The 22,867-nt window shown below is 34.5% G+C and overlaps 2 protein-coding genes and 1 long non-coding RNA gene across 3 annotated transcripts; 1 reads left to right on the forward strand and 2 right to left on the reverse strand.

The window, feature by feature from the left end:
• Nucleotides 1-2,922: 2,922 nt before the first annotated feature.
• On the reverse strand, nucleotides 2,923-6,639 carry LOC136814323 (uncharacterized). Its single transcript, XR_010847623.1, has 3 exons — nucleotides 6,443-6,639; nucleotides 3,822-3,881; nucleotides 2,923-3,082 (listed from the first exon to the last, which is right to left on the reverse strand). It is a non-coding gene; the product is annotated as an uncharacterized lncRNA (long non-coding RNA).
• Nucleotides 6,640-7,386: 747 nt separating this feature from the next.
• Nucleotides 7,387-9,457, forward strand: LOC136814310 (legumain-like). The gene is made up of 4 exons (XM_067070836.1): nucleotides 7,387-7,421; nucleotides 8,184-8,348; nucleotides 8,665-8,732; nucleotides 9,243-9,457. Exons 2-4 carry the CDS (start codon nucleotides 8,184-8,186, stop codon nucleotides 9,298-9,300), a joined length of 291 nt encoding a protein of 96 aa, XP_066926937.1. The 5' UTR covers nucleotides 7,387-7,421; the 3' UTR covers nucleotides 9,301-9,457.
• Nucleotides 9,458-10,332: 875 nt separating this feature from the next.
• LOC136814321 (uncharacterized) lies at nucleotides 10,333-17,551 on the reverse strand. The gene is made up of 6 exons (XM_067070842.1): nucleotides 17,325-17,551; nucleotides 14,069-14,681; nucleotides 13,086-13,306; nucleotides 12,340-12,481; nucleotides 11,460-11,633; nucleotides 10,333-10,909 (listed from the first exon to the last, which is right to left on the reverse strand). The coding sequence occupies exons 2-6, from the start codon at nucleotides 14,664-14,666 to the stop codon at nucleotides 10,662-10,664; spliced, it is 1,383 nt and encodes a 460-aa protein (XP_066926943.1). The 5' UTR covers nucleotides 14,667-14,681; nucleotides 17,325-17,551; the 3' UTR covers nucleotides 10,333-10,661.
• Between the last annotated feature and the right edge of the window lie 5,316 nt (nucleotides 17,552-22,867).

A 22,867-nucleotide genomic window follows, 5' to 3' on the forward strand; every position in this document is an offset into this window, starting at 1 on the left:
TGAATACGAGGCAAGTGATGCTAGTGACGTAATTTATGAAAAGGTTTATCTCAACAAGTTTTCCAACGGAATCATTAAAGTCTGTCCAGATATAATTGGCAGTGGAAACAAGAATGCCTGTAACTTTTGATAGTCAAATATAATTATGGAAATTTTTTTTGCTTGTTTTAGAAAATCAAAAGCGCTATATTTGAATGTTATTTTGGTTGAAAAATTTGCGATTTTTAGCGGTTTAATTTGCGATTGTAAAAATTGAGCTTTTTTTCTATTTATGCTATAACGTTCTTTTTTACACCAGTGGTAGATCAACCTTAGGCTAAGACGTTTGTTAAATTTCAAGGCAAACAGAAAAGTCCTTCGGGAGATACGGGACCCGAAATACCCCTGGGTAGCACTTTTCTGTGAAATATCAAATCTCCAACTTATTACTAAAAACGGGGGTTATGTTATCTTTTTTGAACAGTGCAATTAAAAGTTGGAAAATGTTAAGTGTTGGTGCATTGGTATTATTGGTATCATTGATTATTTCGAAACGAAGTGAAATCGTACAGTATAATTGTTTTTATTGAAAGGATAAGCATGAACTTATATTGCCTTTGTTATTTTTAAGTCATTAAAGAACTTTGCTAATTCCCAAAACACTAAACACAGTTTGGCTATGAGGTCATTAAAGAGATTGTAAAATGTGTTATGATCGAAAAACTGTTTCATCAATCATATCACTACCCCCGTTTTTAGTAATAAGTTGGAGATTTGATATTTCACAGAAAAGTGCTACCAAGGGGTATTTCAGGTCCCATATCTTCCGAAGGACTTTTTTGTTTGCCTTGAAATTTAACAAACGTCTTAGCCTAAGGTTGAACTACCACTGGTGTAAAAATGAACGTTATAGCATAAGTAGAAAAAAAGCTCAATTTTTACAATCGCAAATTAAACCGCTAAAAATCGCAAATTTTTCAACCAAAAATACATTCAAATATAGCGCTTTTGATTCTCTAAAACAAGCAAAAAAAATTTCCATAATTATATTTGACTATCAAAAGTTACAGGCATTCTTGTTTCCACTGCCAATTATATCTGGACAGACTTTAGGTTGACGCAGTTCCGTCACCAGATGTTCCTTTGAACATTATGTACAACAAATTACGTGAAGTTCGCACATCGCAAGAGCGAGATCAAGTCCTCACTATGATCAACAAGTAGCCTGGCGGCATTACGGCCCAGCATAAGACGTCTTTCATTGTATCGAATGTACAATATTAATCTGACACCAAGTAGACTGGAGTCGTTTATAATGCGTGTAATACTAATAATACCAATACTACTAATAATAATACGGGATTTAGTTTGTATAAACGACTGGAAGAATCCGGTGTTCCAGCCTTATAGATACAGGGGCTAGCTACGCAGAAACTTGCGTAGCGAGAAAACAATTTATCAAGCAACAACAAACTCTCAACACGAAATCAGCTCAAATGAAAAACTTTCAATACACAAATCCACACATATTCTTTTTTCTCAAGAATTATTTTGAGCAGGAAAAAATGATAATTGCAATATTGACACTTTTCTTTTGTTTGGAGTTAGTGCACAAAGGTTTCTAGACGACTAAAATTGTTCCATTCATTACTTTTTGCTTTATTTCTACTATGTATAAATTAGTCGTCTAGCTTGCTAGACTAGACACCAAGTGGCCTATTCCCGTGACGCTTCAAGGCCTCTCGAACATAGTTTTTCATATTTATATTGTTAAAATGTATATTTCTGGTACGCAGCCTCCCTTCTATAGAGGTTTTGTAGATGGCACTGAATAATCTGTAGTATTTCAGATATTGTTTATTAATAGAAATAACAGCACATGGGTCAATTTCCGTGTTTTCAGGTGTTTCCAATAGGTACGTTTTTTATAAGAATGTAAGGCAACGTTTATTGTAATAGAGCTATAGGAGTTTTTTTTTAAGAAATAATTTTATTTTGTAGAACCATTACTTGTAATTATTCCATCGTATGTATTAGTAATGCTTTTTTTATCTCCTTGAAAAAAATAACGTTCTACAAAAATTAAATGCTCTGTTCCTCGGTTAAGTTTGCTACCTGAAAACATCCTCGCTTAAAAGCCTTTTTATAAAAAATGATTTTAGCATGCACATTCTTCTTAGGCTGCATGCATCCCCAGATTAGTTTTGATATATATCAAAACTTATCAGAGGGGATGTGTGCAGCCTACATTCTTCTACCTGGTTCGGAGCTAAAACGCACCTTCATTTCAGATTACAGAGATTATTTCGACTTTTTGAAAAACACTACTATATAACACTATAATAACACTACTTATACCTTAAAGGAAGAAATTTTGGAGGGAATTTAATTTGGCGGATGGCCAAAAAAGTTTTTTCAGAGGGAATTTAATTTGGCGGATGGACGAAAAAACTAAATTTGGCAGGAATTTAATTTAGCGGATGGACGAAAAAACTAAATTTGGCGGGAATTTAATTTAGCGGTCGCTTAAAAATTTAACCTTAAGATGGCGTCAAAACAGCGAAAAAATAGCAAAAACACCTTAAAAGAGATCATATTTTCAAAATGTTTAATTTGGCGGATTTCAGTCAAATCCGCCAAATCCGCCAAATTTTCTTTCCGCCAAAATTTCTTCCTTTAAGGTATTCGAAAAAAAAACCCTGATCTACTTTCTTTTACTTTAGAAAGATTCTACTAAAAAAGGGAAGGGTTTAAGAAGTCTAGAAAGCCCTTTACTGGGAAGTGACGAGCCAACCTTAAAACCTCGATATATTGAACGAAGGTCAAATTGCCTAGTTCCATTAAAGTTGCCGATCGAACTACGATAAGCTTCGATCGATATCATGATTTTTCGCCTAAAGATTACTTTGCGAAGGGAAGAACAAAAAAAATGACACAGGAAACTCCCAGGAAACTTCAATGTATATTTTAAAACGGTATTGTTAACCGAGTAAGCTGATTGAGTTTAGTAAGTTTAGTAAGCTAAGTTTAGTAAGATTTGGCTGTTTGGCTGTGTAGTATGGTATACACTCCACCGACAGATCGGTGGTTTCGGCGTTGATTCCTAAAACGAAAAAGAAAATATGAAACGTCAATTTCTTATTGAATTGCTATTCTCTCCTAAAAAGGGGGAGTTATTATCTTCGAGTTAAGAAAATTGAGTTGTGTAACTCGATGACTTATTTTAAACACTAACTTATCAAGTTATGTACTCGGTGACTTTATTTCATTAGGAATGTTAAATAACTCGATACCTTATTTTATAAACAGATTCATTTAGTTAGGAAATAGTCATAACTCGAAGCATGGCGTCATGCTTCATAATTCGAAGACTAACTCGATATTTTATAACTCGATAAGATTATAAGCCCCTAAAAAGGCAGGGGAATAATTTTTCAGTGACTTCTTAATACTGCTAATGAGCCTATTTTTTCTATTCGTGTCCTTGTCTTTTGTGAGAGAGAGAGAGCGAGATAGGAGGGGTGTAAATTTTTTCATCACAAAGTTAATTTTATAATGGAGCCCCCCATCCACATTTAATCAAAATTCGAAAAAGAAAACAAAAATTTCAAATTATTTTAAGCAGCCCTAAAATGCAATTTTAAGTTTTAATTATTACAGTAAATAAAAAGAAAGACCCCGTCCATTTTTTGTTTTTGATCAGAGGGAAGAAATTTTTGTGGTTTTGGGTGTCTGTCAACCACACGAAATTGAATACCACAAAAATTTCTTCCATTTAAAATGTACTCGACTTCCCCTTCAATTAAATACAACTTGCAGTTAATAAAACATAGTCAACTCACCTGTAAAGGATTGGAATCAAGATAGGATTTCTTTCTTGTCAGTAATTATTCGAGTGAGCACTAGAAAAAATGGAATATATTTTATAAGATTATGTTTCAGTAGAAAAATTTAATGCGTTTTGTTTAAACGAATTGATGACAGTAGAATATGAGTAAAAACATGTGTTTTTCATTTTTCTTTATGTCCTAATAAGCGTGGCTTTATTTTTCTTGATTTTCTAATAAGCACCGCTTTGCATCGGATTCTAGGTGTGGCGCTTATTTTGAAAAAAAATCTATAGGTGCAGCGCTTAGGGGGCGCTTAAAAGAGGGTCATTCTGGTATTTTTTAATACATATTACTACATCCATTGTTTTAAACCAGAAATAGATTAAACATTATATGCCATCTGTGTCATTTTAATCACACACTAAAGTAAGACAAACTATTTTCAGAGCAAACGTAAAAATTGTTATCTTTTTCTTTGAGCATTGCTGACTGGTAGTAAAAGCATACTGAAGTTTTCAAAAATTCCATGCAATAGAAGTTGAGAAAAAGGCCAAAAAGGCCAAAAACCACTCTTCCCTAAGGAAAAGCAAGTAAAATGGGTTTGTTTACCTCCCTTTTAAAAAGCGATGGAGTGCAAAGACTGCGCAGAAAAAAAATCCAGAAAACTGGAATCACGGGAAAGGTGTGGAGGGGTCCGACTGACATTGCTACGTTCTCCAAGCAACAACATTAAAAGGGAGCTGCACAGTCTATTTAATAGACACTATTATTTGTTAGCCATTCCAAATATATTGTTTCGGTGTATGGCGGCAATCGAAAATATGTTCCGTTCGCGTCAAAACCACAGCCATTACTTTTTTTACGAGCGCACAAGAGTGTCATTTTGTTATTGTTTTATTTTCATGATTACATACAGAGTGAAACGAAGGACTGGTTTCTGTAAGCTCTCAAACTTGCTTACATAATAAGGGGGCCGTCCATATAGTACGTACGCAAAGATTTTCCAAAAATTTGATACCCCCTCCTCCCTTGTACGTACGCAGAGAACAATAGAAATGATGTCATTTAAACAATAGATGTACGCTTTTGCTAAACCCCCTCTCCCCCTTCACTGCGTACGTACTATATGGATGGCCCCAAGCAGAGTGCCCGCGGGTGAAAGATTTGTATGGATGTGAAATTTATATATGAGTTTACCGTCAGCCGCCCGCATCTCTAAAAAGCACCCGCATGAAAATTTCATTATTTTCAAAATTCATAAATTTTTCATTATTTCCATATTTCTTTACAACTACAACCTCTATCTTTGTTAAAATCGTCTCTACGCATGTTTACACGGGATTTATTACAGATTTATTACAGAAAATGCCCTCAATCCTACAACTGCAGTGGGCGTCCCGCCCATATATCTGCCAAACCGCCCTGACCGCCATTTTAGTTTTTTGCAAAATCTAGCGCCACTGTAGTAATCGATCTTTATTTTTCGTTCGCAAAAGATGCGAAGGGTTGAAGCGAAGCAAATTTTTTTATTTTGAGAGAGCATGATTGGCAGAAATGGTGGATAAGGTGCTGTTGGGAAAATAATGAATAATGAATAATGAAATCATGCCGCATCTATTTTTGGGTAACTTCACGACGGTAAACTCATATGTAAATTTCATCGGCCTATTCCAGTTTATTTGGCAATTTGGTGTGCACGGTTTCAATTTCAATTTGAAGCCGCCATTTCTTTATTAATCATTTGCGACCAGCAAGGTCTTGAAGATGGTGGTGTGATTGTTGTAACTGGACCGTAAATGATGTAGAGGATGACGGTAGTAAATTAGGTGATTTCAAAGTTTAGTTTTTAGCAGTTACATCAAAATGCCTCGAAAATGTCAATATGAAAATTGCGTAATCAGAGAATGTATGTCTCGCTCATTATAAAAAGGCCGAGACAAACTTTCAATAATTGGATTGTAACATCGAGTTAAGTCTCTTTTGTTAAGTCACCAGGGGGTAAATAAAACAGACCTTGATACATTTATCGTTTGTTTCAACTTGACGATTCATTTAAAACTCAGCCTCCTAAATATTTGGGGTAGGTAAAATATGTACAAAGAAATTCATACTTTTCCAACCCGGCCAATCTTTAAAAAAGAAGCGAACAATAAAATGTAATTACCCTTTCCAAATAAACCTCTTCGGTGGCGAGCGTAGTCTACTCTGACGTAATTGTAAAATTTATGTGATGGGAGTTTGACATAGTAATGTAATGTTGTTTGGGGAATTATGAAGTTCTCTGGAATTCCGATTGCATTTATTCAGGTTGATTTTTTATGACTTCTAATGGTACTTTTTCTAACGAGTTTGATTACTCTGTTCAGCTCTGTTCTCACACTTATGTCTTTTTTTTTCGCGTCCTTTTCCGTGATTACTTTTATTTATATTTTTAAAGACAGGTAAGAAGGCATTTTGATGTAACTGTTTTTAGTATTTATTCGCTTGCTCAATGAAAAATTGCAACAATTTTCCTACTTGTCAGACTTGGAATCTTTGTCTGCCAATTTCTTGGTCGGTCGGCTGACACAAACAGAACATATTTTTGATAGTCGCCTATATTAAAAAAATGTCTCAATGATTTAATTAATTACCTTTTGAAAGAAATGTATCTATATGATGATAGCCAGGGAGCAGATTCGCGATTGAGCAAGAAACTACAGTCAGCACCAAATGATATGGATGTTTGTATTTGCACTATTTGTAATAAATACCCACAGGATCAGCAGGAAAAACTACTTTCAGCATCAATAATGATATGGATAGTGTTTTACAACTGGTAAAAAGACGTGTGTCTGAAGCAGTCAAACGTCTAGGTCACCAAACAAGACAGAATCTTATCTGGCACCCAGATGGTGAAATTTTCATCCGACACGCTAAAGCTCTGAAGGTCGGGAAAATTTTCAACATCTGGAAGGTTTACATTACGGAATCTTGCGAGACCGCGTCAAGAATTTTGCAGCGGGAGGTCTGGTAAACCAGCCCTCGTTTTCGGGGATTGGCGGGTCCAACCGAAATAATTCTAGGTTAACGGATAAGGACTGTTGAACCCGACTGAGGATGCGGCACATCAAAGGCCGACTACCATTCCTCTCCGATGGGAAATTGGCCCGCTCCCTTTAGAGCTTTAGCGTGGGCGGCCGCCAATCCGCCATCGGAATATCAGATAAGACAGAATCCATTAGTTCCATAAAGTTTGAGCAGAATTAGATCACACTTACTAAAGATTAACATTCTGTTATCGCTGAATAAATTCTTTTAGTGAGTTAAACCATTGATTGGTTGAAAAGTATATCACATGACTTTCCGCGGCAAAGAATTGATGATTAGCCTGTAATCTTTGTTTTCCTCAAATAATGAAACGAGCTCCGTCTACCATGCGAGTTACTTACAGCGGGCACAGTGCAAATGAAAGGCCCTTACGCTAACCGCGCTGGGCCAATGATGAACATAAGGTATGTTGGAGCGTCGTTTCTACGCTCATATAACGTTTTATATACATTCTGAACGTTAAACGGACGTTAAAACCAAAAGCGAGATCAAGTTTTCACATTGATCAATGATGAACATAAGGTGTAAAATGAGGTCGTTTCAACGTTCATCTATGAACGTTAAACAGACGTTTAAAAACCACGTTGTAAAGGTAAGGTAATAGCATACCGTAGCGAATCTAAAAATTGACATTAATTTTTCTGTTTGACCGAAATTCAATCCCGTCACCCCTTTGCGTTTATTACGCTAGCACGCAAATTACACTCAATTACAAAGAAAAAGTAATAACTTTCACGACTTTTGAATTTAGACAAAAAGGATTGTGGAATTGAATTTCGGTCAAATGAGAGACGTATTAATCATGATGTTTGCATAACGAAGCGCTATTAAACTGATGTCGCTTCAACGTTCACCTATGAACTTTAAACGGACGTTTAAAACTACGTTGTACTGTAAAGATAATTAAACTGATGTTGTTTCAACGTTCATCTCTTAACCAAATCTGTACTTCATGCAGTTATTATGAGACACTAACTATGGATGATGGTCGTGTTTCGAAATTTGCCAATATCAGTTAAAAAATTACTTATTGGCCAAGATTTCAAAAATTTGGAACAATCTTTTTGAGGAAGAGGCTTGCGTGGTGTTTGAAACCCTGATATTTTAACTGGAGCTCGTTTCCCCTCATTGATACATATCCGAAAATAAAAAAAACCGTATAATTATAAAAATGTTAGTCCCTTTTTGTGTTTCATTTTTATTTTATTTAGTATTTTCAACACTTCCTCTCTTTGAGGTCAGATCTCTGATCTTCACCATATATCTTTCATTTTTACAATCTAGATGCGTAAGATCATCAAATCGACAGTACGAGATGTAGTTGAAAGACTTGTTTCAAATGAACATAAACAACACCGAATTATCAATACACCTGCCACTCCAACAAATATGAGATGTTACGAAAATGCTGTCACCAAGTTTAGAACCAACTGTTTCAATTTCAACAAGGTATCAGTTATAAGTACTCATAGGGGGTAGATCAAATCATGGGACTGATGGATCAACGAGCAAGGAAAAAAAAGGTTTTGGGCTGAAAATGATATTTTCCCTTAAAATCCGTATTACCTTAAGTGAACTAATTTTTTTTAACAAATTTTCGCGGGATCTAATTTTCGCTTTTTGGGTGTATACTGCGAAAATTAATTCTGCGAAATGCAATTTTCATACTTTTGCACCGCGAAAATAAGTTCCACGAAAATTAGTTATCGCGAAAATTAGTTATCGCGAAAATTATTATAAAATAAATTTTGCTTTTTATTTTTAGTATGAACATGCATTACGTCACGTGTACGTTTTATCCAACCTTTGCGATGAAGGCTTACACATGATTGAGTAAGTTTCCTTTAATATTGAATATTTTTTTAATTGGAGTATGTGCCTCTAAGAATTTTTTTTTCTCCAAATTTCCTTGATCGCCTGAAAATATTTAGAGGGTTTCTGATGGTACACGTTTTTTTTTATTAAAACCCAGTTTATAAGAACATTGAGGCTGAAATTCGTCGAAAAGTTAAGAGCATCGTAAGAACGTGCCCAGCCTCAGTTTGGAAAAAAATGACAAGAAACTACAATTTTTTCCTCTTTTCAAGCAGTTTTAACCAAACTTAGGCATGGATTTTCTAAAATCGAGAGTCAAATATTGTCCAAATTGTACCAATTTTATATGCTCTTTATTTTGCATGATATTGTCGATTTAGAGTAGTCTGAAAAATTAAGAACGCATTTAAAAACATTTAAGGCTGAAAATTGCTAAAAAAAATAAGCACATCCAGGCTCAGCCAAATTTTAGGTGTTCTAATAAAAAAAAACGTGTATGTAATAATTTTTTATTTTTTCACAATACAGGGTTGAGAGAGCTATCGAGAAATCCTGTTTCGCTTTACACCAACAGTACACTCACTAAATCTTAAAGCAAAGGTCAAAGATGGTGGGTTGGCTGGATTTTATGTCTCCCTAACCATTAAAGTATTTTTATATGCAGTATTCAATCAATGTTTTTAAATCTATCAAGTCACACACCAGTGACAGTATTAAATAATATGGTGCTTAGTTACGTTGAAGGGAACATAGTCGGAAAGACTTTTTCGTTAGGTTAAAATTTTCGTCGGAGAAATACGTGGAAAATTTTGTCATTTTCCTTGAAATTTCGACGCTTTTTACTTAAGAAGGTTTCCCCTACAAAGTTAATAACTACAAATTAGTGCTAGGCAAATATTATTAGTCTTTTTATTAAATTGTTAATTGTTTTTAAATAACTTATTTTTAATTATGGTAGTTGTTTTTTAATCTTTCTTTTACTTACTTAAGCACCATAGAAGGCATCTTTTTGGTTCCTCGTGAGAAAAAACAATTCTTCTTTCTTTTATTTGAAACACAATTGGCCTGGGTATTGTACCTAAAATGGTCAAACTTTCGCATTGAAGACATTGAAGACAGCGTCTCCTACTTACTTTAGGTCTCTTGTTTTACAATGGTGATCGGAAATTTAGCCTTTCTATAGTACATCAAAAATATTTTTTTATTATAAGCATTTTCAAGATTTTTTTTATTCTCTTCAAGATTTTCCAATATCAAAATATGCACGCCCTTCTGTTATTCTCTTAAAGGGACATAAAAGTAGTAAAATGTAAACATTGCGCAAACCACGTGTCATTAAAGAGAACAATTAAAATCACGTGTCCAAAACAAAATTGTAAAATAATTGACACAATCAAAATCAGCCACATTTGTTTTTAATTTTTATTTTGACATGTGACATTTGTTTTGATTTTGTATCCCGCTGCATACGGTTTGTTTACAAAGTTCGTCAGTATTTTTATGTCCCTTGAATTTTCACAGCGAGTGATTGGAGAGTCAAGGCCAATAATTATCTTATCATCTCTCTGACTGAAGTCTTTAATGGATATAACTTTCGAAGCAAAAACAATACTTTTTTAAAGCACAAATTTACTTTATTTCAACTAAAAGAAGATGGGTCAAAAATAAAACAGGTTACAAAGTTAGAGCTAATTTCAAAAGAAAGAAAGAACTAAGAAGATATTTTAGTATCTTATAAAACAGATTATAAACGATGGACTAGAAAGCCCCCTTAGAAGTATGTTTGGAGCAATAAGCAGGAGCCAATTGACCATGACATTCATCTTTTAATTATAGTTACTTATTATTACGTAAAATGTTATCGTAAATTTCAATGTTATCATTTCAATTAGAATTTTTCAATGAAATCATTAAATTTTCGGCTTCTTGTATCCTTAGCTTCACTGATCAGTAATTGGGGATCATATCTCGTCTACCAAACCTGCTAAGAGCTCCTCGAACTGCAGATCCAACATTCACATTCACACTTCCTCCAGAAGTCGATGTTGTGCTAATACCAGTCTTTTGTTTCCCTTTATTCGCAATGTTTCTCCATGTTGGAATCAAATCCAAGATTTCGTTTTGCCAATACTTTTCCATATCTCTTCGCAATAAAACTCGATATAATTTTGCATTGTAATTATCATGGTAGGCGGCTAGAATGAAGAAAAGCAAGAGCGATTTTATGAGCGAAGGGTTCCCTCTGCAGAATCTAGAATCGTCAAAGGTTTGAAATCAACCCTTGTGAGAAAGATGTTGCATGACCTATTTTGAGACCCTTTTGAGAGAGTGCATTTGTTTAAATAAACCTTGGAGAGATAATTGAGATGTAAAAAATGTATCATCTTATATACACGTTTTTTTATAAGAACAAACTGTATAAGAACATAAGACTTCGATGGTCGAAATTTTAAGAGCATTTTAAGAACATTTTAAGGCTTTGGGGACTCTAAGAAAAACCGATTTCTTAGGGAAACGCACAAAAATACCCACAAAATGGCAAAAATAAGAACATGTTTAAGAACATTTTTAGGCTCATTAAATCTGAAAAAATTAAGAACATCCGAAGGCTTCACAAATTTTGGATGTTCTTATCAAAAGAAAAAACGTGTACTCATTTTGCATAAGTGCTTTAGCAATGGAAAATCTCGGTGATATGAGCAATATCCCCCCAACTGCCTGCAAGAATTGTACACAATCACTTACATCCGTCGTTAAGAAACATCTCAGCAACGTAAGTCATCGCTTTGTCATTCGATTTGACCCAATCTGGTATGTCTTTCCTTGCAAATGGTGCCACTTGTCCACCTTTTGTTTTGATTTGAATTTGCGTGTGACATTCTTCTTTTAAATTAGCCGCAAAAATACATGCACAATCACCTAAATGAATTTAAAGCAATTTAAATATTAGTTTTTTATACTAATTGCGTAATTTGGTTAACAGCCCTTGTCAACTTTCGTTTCTTTCTGCCCATTTAAACACCCCGCTTGGTTAATTATTTGACCTTATTGAGACCACGTGTGAAAAAAGAATTTCCTCCTCCTGCTTATTGCCCCAAAACACCTGATATTGACTTATCGTATTTACCCTGCTATAGGGTTTTCAATAAAAGTACCTAGCTTTCCAATGATGGTTTTGTTTTCATTCTCATCCTTAACCTTATTACTTACCCCCCTCTCCAATCCCGTCCATTGGAATTTGAAATTCCATCTTTCCTCCAATCAATTTATCTCTTCCTGCTAAATTAATGTTTTATCTCATTTTCCTTCTCACAGAAATCCCTTCCCATTGGAAAGGTTTGCCAAAATATCGTATCTAAGTGGAAAACTATGCTCTAATTTTTGTCCCTGTTGAAAATAACCAGATAAACAAATCATCATTGCAAAATATTGTGCTATTTTTTTCAATCCCAACTGAATTTTTTGGCTCGAAAACAATGGAAATGAAATCCCCAGCCACAAAAAATATGGAATATCAATCCCCACTGGCTGAAAAAATTGGGCCGGGTCTGTGAGAAAGGGATGTAAAAGATGAGCCTCCTAAAATTTAGTTTGGATACTGTTTACACAAAGAACGTAAGATTACCTCTTAAAATATCACCCTCTTGTTTTCGTTTGCATGTTAAACTGTCTTTACAATAATTTTTGCTTCGTTCATCATACAAATCTTTAAGCCATTTAAAAACAAATTCTGCGTATTCGATTGCATCATTTGCATCTTCGCTTAGCTGAAGAAGAAAAAAATGGGGAAAATGTAATACACGTTTTTTTATAAGAACAAACCATATAAGAACATAAGATTTCGATGGCAAAAATGTTAAGAACAAGTTAAGAACATTTTAAGGCTTTGGGGACTCTAAAGTACCCAATTTCTTAGGAAAATGGACAAAAATGCTCAAATAATGGTGAAAATAAGAACATGTTAAGAACATTTTTAGGCTTAAAACTAAAAAAGTTAAGAATATCTAAAGATTTAAAATTTTTTGGATGTTCTTATGAAAAAACGTGTGTTCATAGATCTCTATTATACCGGGTGAAAATAAACAACCATGAAAGATTCATACTGGTAAGATTTGCATAATGAAAATTTGAGAATACATATTTTTTTATAAGAACAAACTATATAAGAACATATATAAAGATAAAGTTAAGAAAATTTGAATGCCTTTATTGACTCTAAACTCCCAATTCTCAGAAAATTGCACAAAAACACACACAAAAAATGGAAATTAATTTAAAGAACATTTAAAACTCAAAAAGTAAAGAACACATTAAAGCTTTAAAAATGTTGGATGTTTTTATAAAAAAATTGAACATTGTATAAAACTTTACCTGATTGATATATTGATCTCTCAAAATGTTTGCATTCGGCAATTTCTTGTCTTCTCGATAAATATTGACCAAAGTTTGAACCATCATGATATTAATCAAAGCATAATCACGAAATAAAATAAAATTGGCTTCCATTTTGATGACGTCATCAACAGGTGGTCGGTTGCTTAGAGACCAAGTTTTTCTCTTATCGAAACCAGGGTAAAAGAATGGTCTTTCACCTATGAAATGAAATTGTGGTATTGGCAGTTAATAACGCCCTCCTTTGACAGCTTGGCTTGCGAACATATTATGTCATTTCGATACAAAAACTATACAAGCTGTCTGTGGCGGTAGAGTTTGGAACAAACGGTTACACTTTAAACACCTCCGTCAGTGCTTACTCTGCCCCGGAGCTAACCACCGTTTTCAAAAGGCGATAGGCACCCTCATACTTATAACACCTCTGTGTCACAGACCCACTGGGGCCCCAGCCCCACTGAAAATTTTTGCAAAAATTTTGTCCCAGTGGGAAAAATACCCTAGAATTTCAGCCCCAATGAGAAATTGACTTTGATTTCGTCCCCATTCGAAATTCAATGTTTAAAAATTGCACTCCAAAACCATCCCCACTGGATTTTTTTACCTTGGAACAATAAAATTTTTATCCCCATTAAGATTTCAATCACAATTTTTATCCCCGCTGTAGGAAAAAGTTTCACCGGGGCTGTGAGACAGGGATGTCTTATAAATTCTCTCTGATCCATATCAAAGAACGAGTGAAGGAACTTGCTGAGAAATGAATTTAGTACGATGGCCCTGAGATGTCACTGTTTCGTCACAAAATTTCAGTGTTTTATCACAAACATTCCGTGATGAAACACTGAAAAGTGTCCTGGAAAGTTGTGATAAAACACTGAAATTTTGTGACGAAACAGTGACATCTCAGGGCCAACGTAATTTAGATAATGAAAATTTTCTTGAAAGTATTAAATGAAACATACCTCTCATTTTTCGGACAGCATTTTTTTGACACATGATCGCTCCATTCTTTGTTTTCTCATCAATGCAATCTTCCCAAGATTTGAAAATGGACCTCAGTTTGACATTCACTAAATCTCGTTCAGATTTCATGATTTGATGATTAACGTAATGTTGCATACGATCAAAACGGGCATTAACATCTTTAGTTAACTTTTCAAATGCTGTATTGACAGATTTGATGACATCAGCATGAGTAGGTGGTGCTGAACCTGAAATATCTCCTTCAATCATGGTTGCAAGACCAAAAACACCGAGACCGATTCCAATTTGTGGACACACATCACCAAAAACTGTGACCAACTGGTCATAATATTTCCTGGATACACTCTTGACTTTATTTACGGTAGGATCTTTGAAAGCAAGCATTGACATTTGCTCTTCTTGTAACTTCGCTTCTGGGGATGTGATTCGCTTGATAGATGGTCCATGACCTCCTGGAACATAACCATTGTAGCCACATTTGCCAGTCTTAGAGGATTTGTGGACCAAATAAATCTTGCATTGGACTGATATTACTGCTACCAGCAGAAGCACAACTGCTTGATGAAAAGTTGCCATTTTTCTCTCTGAAATCTAGAAGATCCAAGAGAAAACTTACGAATTGAAAGTAGAGTATCGAAATTTATATGCTTCCGTACTTTGCTAATTATTTTTACGACTCCCAGCTGGCACACTACGTTGTTTTAACGTTCAGATAACGTTATTTGGACGTTATGAATGTCACATGGGCATTGTTTTGACGTTGTGTGCCGTCTGGGTTAGTATCTTATTTTCAGATCACATATAATTTATAAGTGGATTTGGACTAATTGGGACGCGAAATACGAGGATTTCAATGTCTACAGCTTGATGTAAGTGAATTTAGGATCTATTTTTAATTTGACTCCGAATGATTGCGCGAAAAGTAAGATGTCATCAATACGTTAAGTCAGTGTTTTTTACACTTTTGGCAAAAACGTGAAAACTAATTTTCGTCAAAAACGGTTTTTTCAGTCTAAAATCACGATTCTTGATTATTTTGGGATGAAAACTTCCAATAAGTTGCGAATTATAATTTCAAATCTGTTGAAGTTTTTTCCTCGAGCAATACTTGATGAGATATTCCAAAAAAATAGATTTTGTGTTTTTCTCATTTGAAATTGTTATATACAAATTTCAAAGTTCTAAATACGATTTCCTTACACCTTTTCATCCCTGAATTTCGAAAAACACAAGCGAAGAGCACTTTTTTATTGCTTATTCCGTCACAAAAGTCAGTTAAAGCTAAACATAAATTTTTAAGGTTTTATCAAATGATTTTGAGTCCTATAACATCTAAACTTGGTGGAAAGTCTGCTGAGTCGTACAAGATTACCCTAGAAAGTTTTTAGAATGATATTCCAACCCTTACAGAGTCAATAAGTATTTGAAATTCCATTTAACTTGGACTATATGGAAGCAAAATTATTTAACCATATTGATTATCGAACAAAGAAATAATTTTTAGCATGAACTCATAATACATATCAAGATAAAGTTAACGAATTTTAACAATGAATACTAATGAAATAATCTAAAGGAGCTGAGAAAGATTAATATTCCAACAAGAAATATCAGAAAAACCTAACCATAGTAACCTCTTTGAGCTTCTTCGGACTATTCCCAGTTTGAAAAGCTTAGAAACATAATAAGTATCAAGAACTCGATTAATGGTAGAAGTAAGATATTTCTAGAGTTCAGAAGGATGAAATATTCCGTTTTTAAAGGGTTACCTAGTTCTAATAATGCAAAGAAGTCGAAGTCTACCAGTCACCCAAGCAATGTAACATTTCGAATTCCAACAAAAATATATATTTTTTCTGGCATTTTTCAAAAGTTTCATGGAATAAATAATCTTTGCACGCTCTAAACTACAATACTTTCGATGAAAAGTTTCTTTGTCATAATATGAAACAAGTCTGTAAAAAGGAGCACTTTTGAACGAGAAGCTCAGGTTATGGATTATAACTTGACATGAACGTAAAGATGCTTCTGGGTAATTTATTTCGTATATTTTTAACACAAGAATTAGTTAGGAATATATCAATCTTAGAAGGCTCTCTATCACAAGTAACGCTTTATCAAGTGATTATCTAACCTTCTCTTCGAAAGGATTTGATGAAAACATTCGAATGTAGCAAGTCATTTAGGATGAATCATTCCATCCGTGACATGCATGATTTTTTGTAAATTTGGAATATGTCATTCTAGAGAGCTCCAAATGAATTTATATCTTACCCTACGGATAAAGCAGGCTTTTTACTATCAGGTGGTGTAAAATTATTCTTTACAAAAAGATACTTCTGAAATGAGACCTTTTCTACCAAACTAATAAAAAAAGAGTACCATGATAAGGGATTATGCAAAAAGTGAAATATGGAATCCCTGCATGCTCCATTTCCAAAAAAATGTTAACTTTTCAATTCTAGGGATGCTTGAGATTGAACAAATGCTTGCTTGAACATGATTTCTCAAATACTACCCAATGAAATTTTGAATGAAGTTAATGATTTATCCAACGAACGAAAAAGTGGAATAACTCCTCCAGAATTGCTCTAAATGGAATAATTCTTCCTTTTACGGATTGGAACGCTTAAAGGCTTCTGCCTGCCAAATTTTAGCCCAAAAGCTTAAAAACTCAATGAGCTATTGCCGATGGAATATTTCTTCCATTTCCCAATGGAATAAATTTATGATTAACTGCTCCAAACTTTGAAAGATCGTTACTTTTAGTACAATAACGCTATATTGTTCATTTAAAAAGGAATGGAATCTTTAATCTTTTCTCTCTCCAATAGAACCACTAAATTTGATAATGAACGAAAACTTGCTCTCTAAAATTTGGTTTTAAAAAAGTGCCCAAATTTTCACGTTTTTCCCAAAAGTGTAAAAAACACTGACTTAAGAATCAATTGAATCTAAACCAATCTTAAGTTCGAATGATAGTGCGACAACCAGCTTGATGATATTCTACGTCTGAATTTATCTCTCATTTCCAGTTACCATAGAACGGCTGGAGGTGGACCCCGTGAAAACAATCGAAAGACTGTCTAAAAGTCCTAGATTGCTGGGCTATCCACGTAAAATATCGACTCTATTATTAGGAGTATCAAACGAAACGAATGGACATCTATGGATTACCTATGGCTTGGAAAATTGGAAGATTTGCTAAGAAAATTAATAAATGAAATGTCTTACCTTATCAATGGACTTTCAGTTGGTGAAAGAACAACTTCTTCAGCAATCTAGAGTGAAGTCTGGATTGATTAATCCAGTTAAATTTCAGTGTATTTATACCAATTTTGGAAAAAGAGGATAAGAAATGTGCTATCCATCTATTGAAGAATAAGCTGTAGAATCTTTTCTTTCTATTGAAATATCTGCGTCCGATCGATTGTTTTCGTTCTGAACCAATCCGAACGCTTGAATCGTTATGGAAGTACAAACAAAAAATAAAAGCTTGGAGGACAACAAAACAATAAATGTCAAGGAAAGAAAAGGAAAAAAAATCATGATAATTCATGATATCAATGCCAGAAGATCATTATTTATCATGAAGGCTTTCTAGTAAGAGCTCTAAATAACAAAGACTAAAATAATCTTGCAAAACCATTGAAAAAATAATACAAATATAATACAAAAAAACATCACCAGGGGATTTCCCAAGATGTTAAAAAATATTATATAAAAGTTTATGCATTTTCATCAATCCAACAAAATAATAGTGTAATACTGCTTTGTAATACATAATGATTTTCCCAGGTGTTAAATGAAAATGAATCATTCTGAAAAGGCTTTTTTTTTATTAAGCTTTGGTAGCAGTTACACAATAACACCCCTGTGTCACAGACCCGCTTGGACCCCAGCCCCACTTGAAAATTTGACGAAGATTGCGTCCCCGTTGGGAAATTACCCTGAAATTTCAGCCCCACTGGGAAATTGACTTTGATTTCATCCCCATTCGAAATTCAATGTTTAAAAATTGCACTCCAAACCCATCCCCACTGGATTTTGTAACCTTAGAACAATAGAATTTCTATCCCCATTTGGATTTTAATAGGAGTTTTTATCCCCACTGAGGAAAAAAGTTCCACTGGGGCTGTGAGACAGGGGTGTACAATAAGAACCACATGTAATTTTTATTCAGAGATATAGTGAAGTCATATAAACTAGCAACTAATCATGACAATCTGTAATTGAAAAAAAAAGAATATACACTATGGAAGAATCTTTATTTTTTTTCAATTTCTAAACCTTCAGTAATCCACCCTAATAAGAATGATTTCTATTATATTAAATTATATTTGTTTTTCTCAAATGGATGTTAGAGTTTCCAAAACTTCTGTGGGGTGAAGTAACAGCCAGTTTTTCTAATGACTGAAAAAGCTTTCTTCACCAATTCTTCTATACGGTGCACTACCGAGTCTTTGACACCGAGGTCTTGAAATTATTTCGCACTATAGTCATCCAGAGGAATGTAAAAAGATGGAAAAACAGCTTTTCTGATTACTCAAAGTTTAACGATCACTTCTATTGAAAATTCTATTGTAAAAACTTTGATTAGGTCATTAAATGAAAGTCCAGAAAAGACGGCTCGCCATACAAACCGGACGGTTTCTACATGATTTGACGATAAAAATGAAAATTTGTTTTTCCTTTTTTGCCGATTACTAGTTCGATTTTTAAGAATAAGGAGCAATATTTTTACTAATGTATAGCAAAAGAAATTCTTAACGCAATGATATTAAATTGGTTCTTGTAAAACTGTCAGAAGTCGAGTAAAGTCAATATGAAGTTATAATTTTCTCGCGCTCTAGCTTTCCATATAATGATGCGGTCATAATGCGGTTATATCAATAGAATCGCTAGGAAATTCTGAGCAAGAAGATATAGGTAACTTTTCGTATAGGAGAGGTGTACCCAAAATATAAGCCCTAAAAGTTTGCGCATAATCAGGCTTGAAACAAAAGAATTTTGTCACAACACGCTAATTATGCAGATTTTTTATAGCGACACCAAAAGAAACCTATTTACTCGACATAAACTCCCTTAAGGGCAAGAGACCTGGTATATGACGAGCCGTTTTTCCATTGTTTTCAAGAAGCTGTTTTTCCATCTCTTTACATTCCTCTGAGTCATCTTGATACAGGGGAGGGAAATCAGATAGAATGTAATAAGAGGAGTATGTACAATTGGGTAGTGTATCTTTTTTTCACAGCCAAGACTGCCAAATACGATCGCTAAAACACAAGAATAGAAAAATCTGTTCCCCGCTCATTTAACTATCATGATATTTTTTCACCTCATTTTTTCTTTTAAGTTAAATTCGTGACCTGAGCTAAGAACGAGAATTTTTTTTCATTTACTTTATCGTCTCCGTGCGACCGTATCTTTGAATTTTTAAAGCCATGCTTTTGCGTAGCAATTCTTTTTTCGAGTTCGCAAGATTTTTGTAAATAGTTGTTCAATGGAGTAAAAATAGCAGTACCTGCTATTTTCGTTTCGACTGTGTGTTAATGTATACCATGAATCATATATTGACGCTGTGCCGACGAATCGAGATTCTATTCATCGCGCAATCAACGAGGACAAAAGTAACCATGACGACCATCCAAGATCTTGGATGAAGTTCAAAGTTAAAATTTTTATTCCCGTCGTTGAAAACACAACTAAAAAATATCATCAATGCTTTTTAAAAAGAGTCAGTGATAGAGAATCATAACATAAAGTCTGTCTATTATCTCGATTCAATTAAAAGTGACATTTCCATAATTAATAGTTTAGTAATTACTGTTATACATTTGGGGATCACGTAAAAAAAATTTTTCGAAAGAAACTCACTTCGATTACACTTGAAGGTTTCTGGGGAATTCGTAAATAGTAAACTCCATACTGATACAGTCTGCTAGACATTAATAAGGTAATATTTGCTCTTCAACTTTGATTCTTTCTACAGTGATTAGATTGACACATGCGCGATAAAATTTCTATTATTGCTCTTCAGAGGTTAATATATTCTTTGAAAACTTAACCTCTGATACTCAGGGTAGTTAATGTAGAGAACAGGAAAATTGAAATAAGCTTTTGACCTTGATTGAGCAGAGATTGATTCTTCCATAAAATTTTTTTTACAGCAAGAAGTAGCAGACGCTAACAGAGTTTCGTCCCTAGGACTGACAATGAAACAAATATGAAAAAAAAACAAAAAAACAAGCAGACCCATAAAATAGAGAAAAATGAGCAAATGGATTTTTTCAAACCTTCCTGGGTAATGCCTTAGCAAAAATTCAAAAATAAAGCCACTACCATCAACATCAAATTTTAAATAAAGAAGTAATAGACGTTAACTGTACAATAAAATAGCGCTTTTACGTCTACATAGTAATAAGGTTAATGTTTCAATGGTCGGTATTTTTTACCCCAATTCCCTTTTGACCACCTACCTGTCAGTGATTTTTTCATTATATTGACGTAATTTTCATTTAGTTATGACGTCGTTACTGCGAAAGTAATAACTTATCTTTTTTGTTGGGGAGGGGCTTTACGCTTTCCGTGGCACTGCAGCATGTTTTCCAAAAACGGAGGAATACTTACGTTAGCGGCAGAAGACGTTCAAAACTTGAACAAGAGGTTTTTAGCGGCCAGAAACCTGTGATTACGGCCGAATACCTGTGATTACGGCCGACTACCTGCAGATTTAATGTGTGATTGGTTTTCGGCCGAGAAAGACCTACCAGACAGCAAAAATTACCTGGNATTGCATCATCGAACTGTTCGAACATTCAGAAAAAAAATCTTGTGACGCCGCACCGTCGTACCAGATTTGTACCAGTAAATGGTCAGTGTTGAAAATAATCAAAGATTCTGAATGAATTGTTTGACCAAACAAGGCATATTAGGGTAACAATAGTGTGTTAAGGCCGTTTTCTCAGCAATGAAAGAGTGAAAGTTGTCAAAAACTTTTCGCGCTCGCTTCGCTCGTTTTTTCCTTTCCACAGCTTTCTTCAATGACACAGGGGGTCAAACTCTGTAATTTGCGTCCTCTGGTTGTACCACCTCCTTGAAGCTCGCGACTTTCCAGACCATGAATTTGGGCCAAACCTCGATTTAAATTTATTCTCAAAATAAAATATATTTAGGGCGACAAAGAAAATTCGGGGGGGGGGGACCTTAAAGCTAAGGCTTAACTTTGCACTTACCTCCCTTAAAAAGCAAACTCAGGCAGGGTTTATACCACCGTACGCCAGTTTTTTGTAACTTTGGCGTGATAGACGTGATAGACAGACCTTAAACATTGCCCTATGAAAGCTCCAATAATTGTAAGAGGTCTTAATAGGTCGACGCTGTCAAGAATAAGGTCAAAAAACTGCAGAAAACGTTATGTTGGCCATAAAAAGGTCAAATTTAGCCCAATAAGGTCACAATTGTTTAACAAAAGAATTAAAAGCAAAATCAGCGCGTGAACGTGAAAATGGTTTTTTTCGCGCGTGAATACGTGAATTGGCAAAAAAATTTGCGTGAATACGTGAATTGAGGGTCAACTGGGGGGGGGGCTCGTAATAATTATGCATGGTTTTATCATTGTTTTTCTGCTGGACTACATAATTAGGGTGGTCAGAGGAAATTTCAAACTTACTTACAGAATACCAAACCAAGTTTAATGGAAAGCCATAACCATCAGAAGAAAAATGAGGGGTCATCATTTACCTTCCAATTCTTTAAAGTTCCAAAGATATTCCATTTTGAAGTTCAATTTTTCAAGCATTTTCGTGCACGCATCGCCAGCCATTTTGTACCTTCATTACGGCACCAAAAGCGAAAGTGTTTAATGAAAATTCCGCGCGGGAGGTTTGGTGCGAGTTTTATTTTCCGTAGATGTAGCTGAAACGGGGGTAATTACACCATAATCTTTCCCTAGCGCTTGCCACCGGAAACAGCTTGATTTCTACTTTTTCACATTGGAAAGAAAACAATTGTTTCTTTCTAAAAAATTCACGTTCGATAAAAAAATTTGATTTTTTCAATGAAAAAAACGCATTTTAAGTACATAATTTGACTTCCTGAAAAATATACGTTGCTCCAACCAACGAACGTGGTACGTCTCAAAAGCTAAACTATTGCGGGAATGATGCAAAAAATTCCATGTCAATAGCTGTTTCGGGTGGCTAGCGCTTTGGATTTTAGAACCCCTGGATAAAAAATTTTGCTGTGCCGCGAACAAGAAGTTTGAAAAAACTCACCCGCGAGTACTCATTTTCAAATTTTGAAGGAAAATGAAGACATGATGAGTTGATTTTTTTCTGCAAAAGAAAGCTGAATAAATTCTCTACACTTTGGAAAAAATACTTATGTTAAAAGAGGTTTCCTTCCTTGATGTATGTAAGCTTGAATATTTTTTTTCGAAAATCTATGTTTTGTTACTGCCGCACGCGTAAGGCCCGACCTCCCCCTAACATAATTATTCAACAGGGTGGCCTCTTTGAAAAAAGGTCTATTCCGGCAAGGGTGGCTAAAATACCNGGCCGATGAAATTTATATATGTGTTTACCGTCGGCCGCCCGCATCTCTAAAAAGCACCCGCATGAAAATTTCATTATTTTCAAATTTCATAAATTTTTCATTATTTCCATATTTCTTTACAGCTACAACCTCTATCTTTGTTAAATCGTCTCTACGTATGTTTACACGGGTAAACAAAGAAGATTTATTACAGAAAATGCTGCCGCCCTCAATCCTACAAC

Source organism: Clytia hemisphaerica, unplaced genomic scaffold (assembly GCF_902728285.1).
Source record: "Clytia hemisphaerica strain Z4C2 unplaced genomic scaffold, Clytia hemisphaerica genome assembly, whole genome shotgun sequence".
NCBI lineage: Eukaryota > Metazoa > Cnidaria > Hydrozoa > Leptothecata > Clytiidae > Clytia > Clytia hemisphaerica.

Coding starts and splice junctions, on each gene's coding strand:
- LOC136814321 (XM_067070842.1), bottom strand. CDS start 14,666: ATGGCAACTTTTCATCAAGCAGTTGTGCTTCTGCTGGTAGCAGTAATA. Junction 13,307..14,068: donor TGCTGTCCGAAAAATGAGAG/GTATGTTTCATT, acceptor TTCATTTCATAG/GTGAAAGACCATTCTTTTAC. Junction 10,910..11,459: donor GATGTTTCTTAACGACGGAT/GTAAGTGATTGT, acceptor TCTTCATTCTAG/CCGCCTACCATGATAATTAC.
- LOC136814310 (XM_067070836.1), top strand. CDS start 8,184: ATGCGTAAGATCATCAAATCGACAGTACGAGATGTAGTTGAAAGACTT. Junction 8,349..8,664: donor ACTGTTTCAATTTCAACAAG/GTATCAGTTATA, acceptor TTTTATTTTTAG/TATGAACATGCATTACGTCA. Junction 8,733..9,242: donor GAAGGCTTACACATGATTGA/GTAAGTTTCCTT, acceptor TTCACAATACAG/GGTTGAGAGAGCTATCGAGA.